The sequence below is a fragment of the Triticum aestivum genome, chromosome 2B (assembly GCF_018294505.1).
Source record: "Triticum aestivum cultivar Chinese Spring chromosome 2B, IWGSC CS RefSeq v2.1, whole genome shotgun sequence".
Taxonomy (NCBI): domain Eukaryota; kingdom Viridiplantae; phylum Streptophyta; class Magnoliopsida; order Poales; family Poaceae; genus Triticum; species Triticum aestivum.
In genome coordinates this window covers 420,721,452-420,723,714 of record NC_057798.1, presented here as the reverse complement: position 1 = coordinate 420,723,714, position 2,263 = coordinate 420,721,452, and the positions used below count along the sequence as shown (strand labels likewise).

The 2,263-nt window shown below is 59.5% G+C and overlaps 1 protein-coding gene across 1 annotated transcript; it reads right to left on the bottom strand.

The window, feature by feature from the left end:
• Positions 1-580: 580 nt before the first annotated feature.
• On the bottom strand, positions 581-1,216 carry LOC123041320 (uncharacterized). Its single transcript, XM_044463956.1, has one exon. The coding sequence runs from the start codon at positions 1,077-1,079 to the stop codon at positions 744-746; it is 336 nt and encodes a 111-aa protein (XP_044319891.1). The 5' UTR covers positions 1,080-1,216; the 3' UTR covers positions 581-743.
• Between the last annotated feature and the right edge of the window lie 1,047 nt (positions 1,217-2,263).

Here is a 2,263-nt window from a genome sequence, read left to right as displayed (position 1 = left end):
TCAGAGACGACCGCCACGCGTCGCCACCACCTTGACAGCGAGCTTGCCAGGATCAACGAGGAATGGTCGCATAGCGACTCCTTTACCAACGTCTGCAGGGGCAAGCCCGTCGTCAAAGCTTCGCGAGTGTCATCTGCATTGGCCGCGGTGGCCCTCCGCACTGCCCAGGAGGAGGCTAAGTAGCTCCTTCACGAGTAGTAGACAACCGCCGGACAAGGCTGCCGCGGCCCTCTGGTACCCTTCCGCCGGTGGAGGGACGACGACGACGATGACGATAACGGAACGAACGGCGATGGCCGTGTGGCCACGCGTACAAGGTGGTCGCCCGGTATAAGGATTAGGTTGTTTTTCCAATTTTTAGTTAAACGATCAAAATGTCGATCTTTTTATGCAAATTATGAACTTTAATGAAATCCGTCGTATTTGATGAAATTCGTCCGGTTTATTTAAATAGTATTTTTAATGTATGTGGGTCGCATTGGATGACCGACTTCTACATCCGTATCAACGGACGGCTGCGGTGTGTGATTTGCAGGTGAGCGTTGAAGATGGCCTAAAGTCAAAATTATCGACGCCATGCTTCTGCGTAAAAGAACAATCGATATCACGTCACAATTGTTCCAACAAGACTGCCACATTATTCCAAGATAGCGGAACAAAATATAAATGTGAAATGAAAATTTACACCGGTCGAACGTGCATGCGTGCAGGAGGTTGCCGGCCAGAGTGCTCTGCTGCTCCATTCAGCCACGGCACTGGTACTTCTTCTGGCATCCCCGGTTGGTGTACGATCCTCCTGGCGCCGGGCACGCGCCGGGGCAGGCGGGCCTGTTGCGGTTCAGGGCACCGGGGCTGATGCCGGCGAGGACGCGGCGGTGCACCTCCAGGTCGATACTAAGCTCAGGGTCCACGCCGTCCTCCAGCTTCATCGACGATGGCGACATCAGCTGCCGCACCGCGGCGTCGATGCTGTATGCTGCCCCTGAAGCGGCGAACCCCGCCGATATGTCGCCGTTAGCCGGGCCGGCGAGCGCAAGCGCGACGCCCAGGAGGAGTAGAAAAGAGAGGCATCTGCCCATTCTCTGTCACTTGCCCTGGACCTGTAGATGCTTTTGTGTATGGCAATGCTTTGCAGCTGGAGGAGAGAGAGCGTCGCGTGTCACGGTAGACTCGGGTGGCAACTTGTAAACGGGGGTTTGGTATTGGCCAATTCTCGTGGCCCCACCATGTCTTTGCTTTACTCCCCTTTGCCCTTTGGCCGTATTTAAATGTAGAGTTGGTGTGGTGCGCACAGAACTGACCACCCATTTTTGCCGCCAATCATGGGTAGAAGTGCTGGTACAATGTCTTTTTCTTTTCTACTAGAGGCGAGAGGGTACAACATCTTTTGGCTTACAACGATAATCATGCGCTATCAGTTCCAACACCCAACGTTCAGTCCAAGGACCCGAGCAATACCCGCTCCCCTGCTCTAGCGCGCCCTTCCTCCGCCGGCGGCCATTCCGGCCCCGGCGTCCACCCCCTCCCCCTACGCCGGCGGCCACTCCGGCCCCGGCGTCCACCCTTTCGCCCCGGCGGCCTCTCGGCCCCGGTGCTTCCCCCCCCCCTCTCGGCCCCCGTTTCCCGTTCTCGTTCGCTCCCGCCATGGCAGATGGATCTGCAAGCCCGGCTTCGATCTCCTCCAAGCTCCAGCCTATTGTCTCCGGTCTGGGGCTGTCCGGCTCGTCGGGATCCGAGGGCCTCTCCACTAGTGCCGGAAGTGCGCCGGCTGACCAGGGGGTGGCCGCGGGCTCTGCTTTGCAGTGGCGCAAGCCGGGGCCGTCGCGCAAGGCGCTGTGGCGCAAAAGGCGAGCGCTTCGGCAGCAGGCAGCGTTGGGTGGCGCGAGGTCGCACTCCTCCCGTTCGCCGGCGTCGTCGCCGGAGAGGAGGGAGATCCCGGCAGATCTCTTTGGTCTCTGCTTCAGCTGTTTCCGTGAAGGGCATCGTCGTGAAGATTGTTGGTTCCCCCCGTTGTGCATTAGATGTGGTTTGGAAGGCCACATCTCAACGGCGTGCAAGCGGCCTCGGAGTCCCAGGTCTGAGGAGGATCTCCAGCGTGAGGCGGTGGCCAAGGTAGCGCGGGCTTCATAGCCGTCGACGCAGGCCGGACCAGCGAGCAGGCTGGCACCGGTGGCTAGGCAGATCGCTCCTTTGGAGGGGTCCTCGCCAGTCCCGGTTGCCATCGCACCTGTGGGGTCCGGGTAGGCGTCGGTTGCAGCCGCGG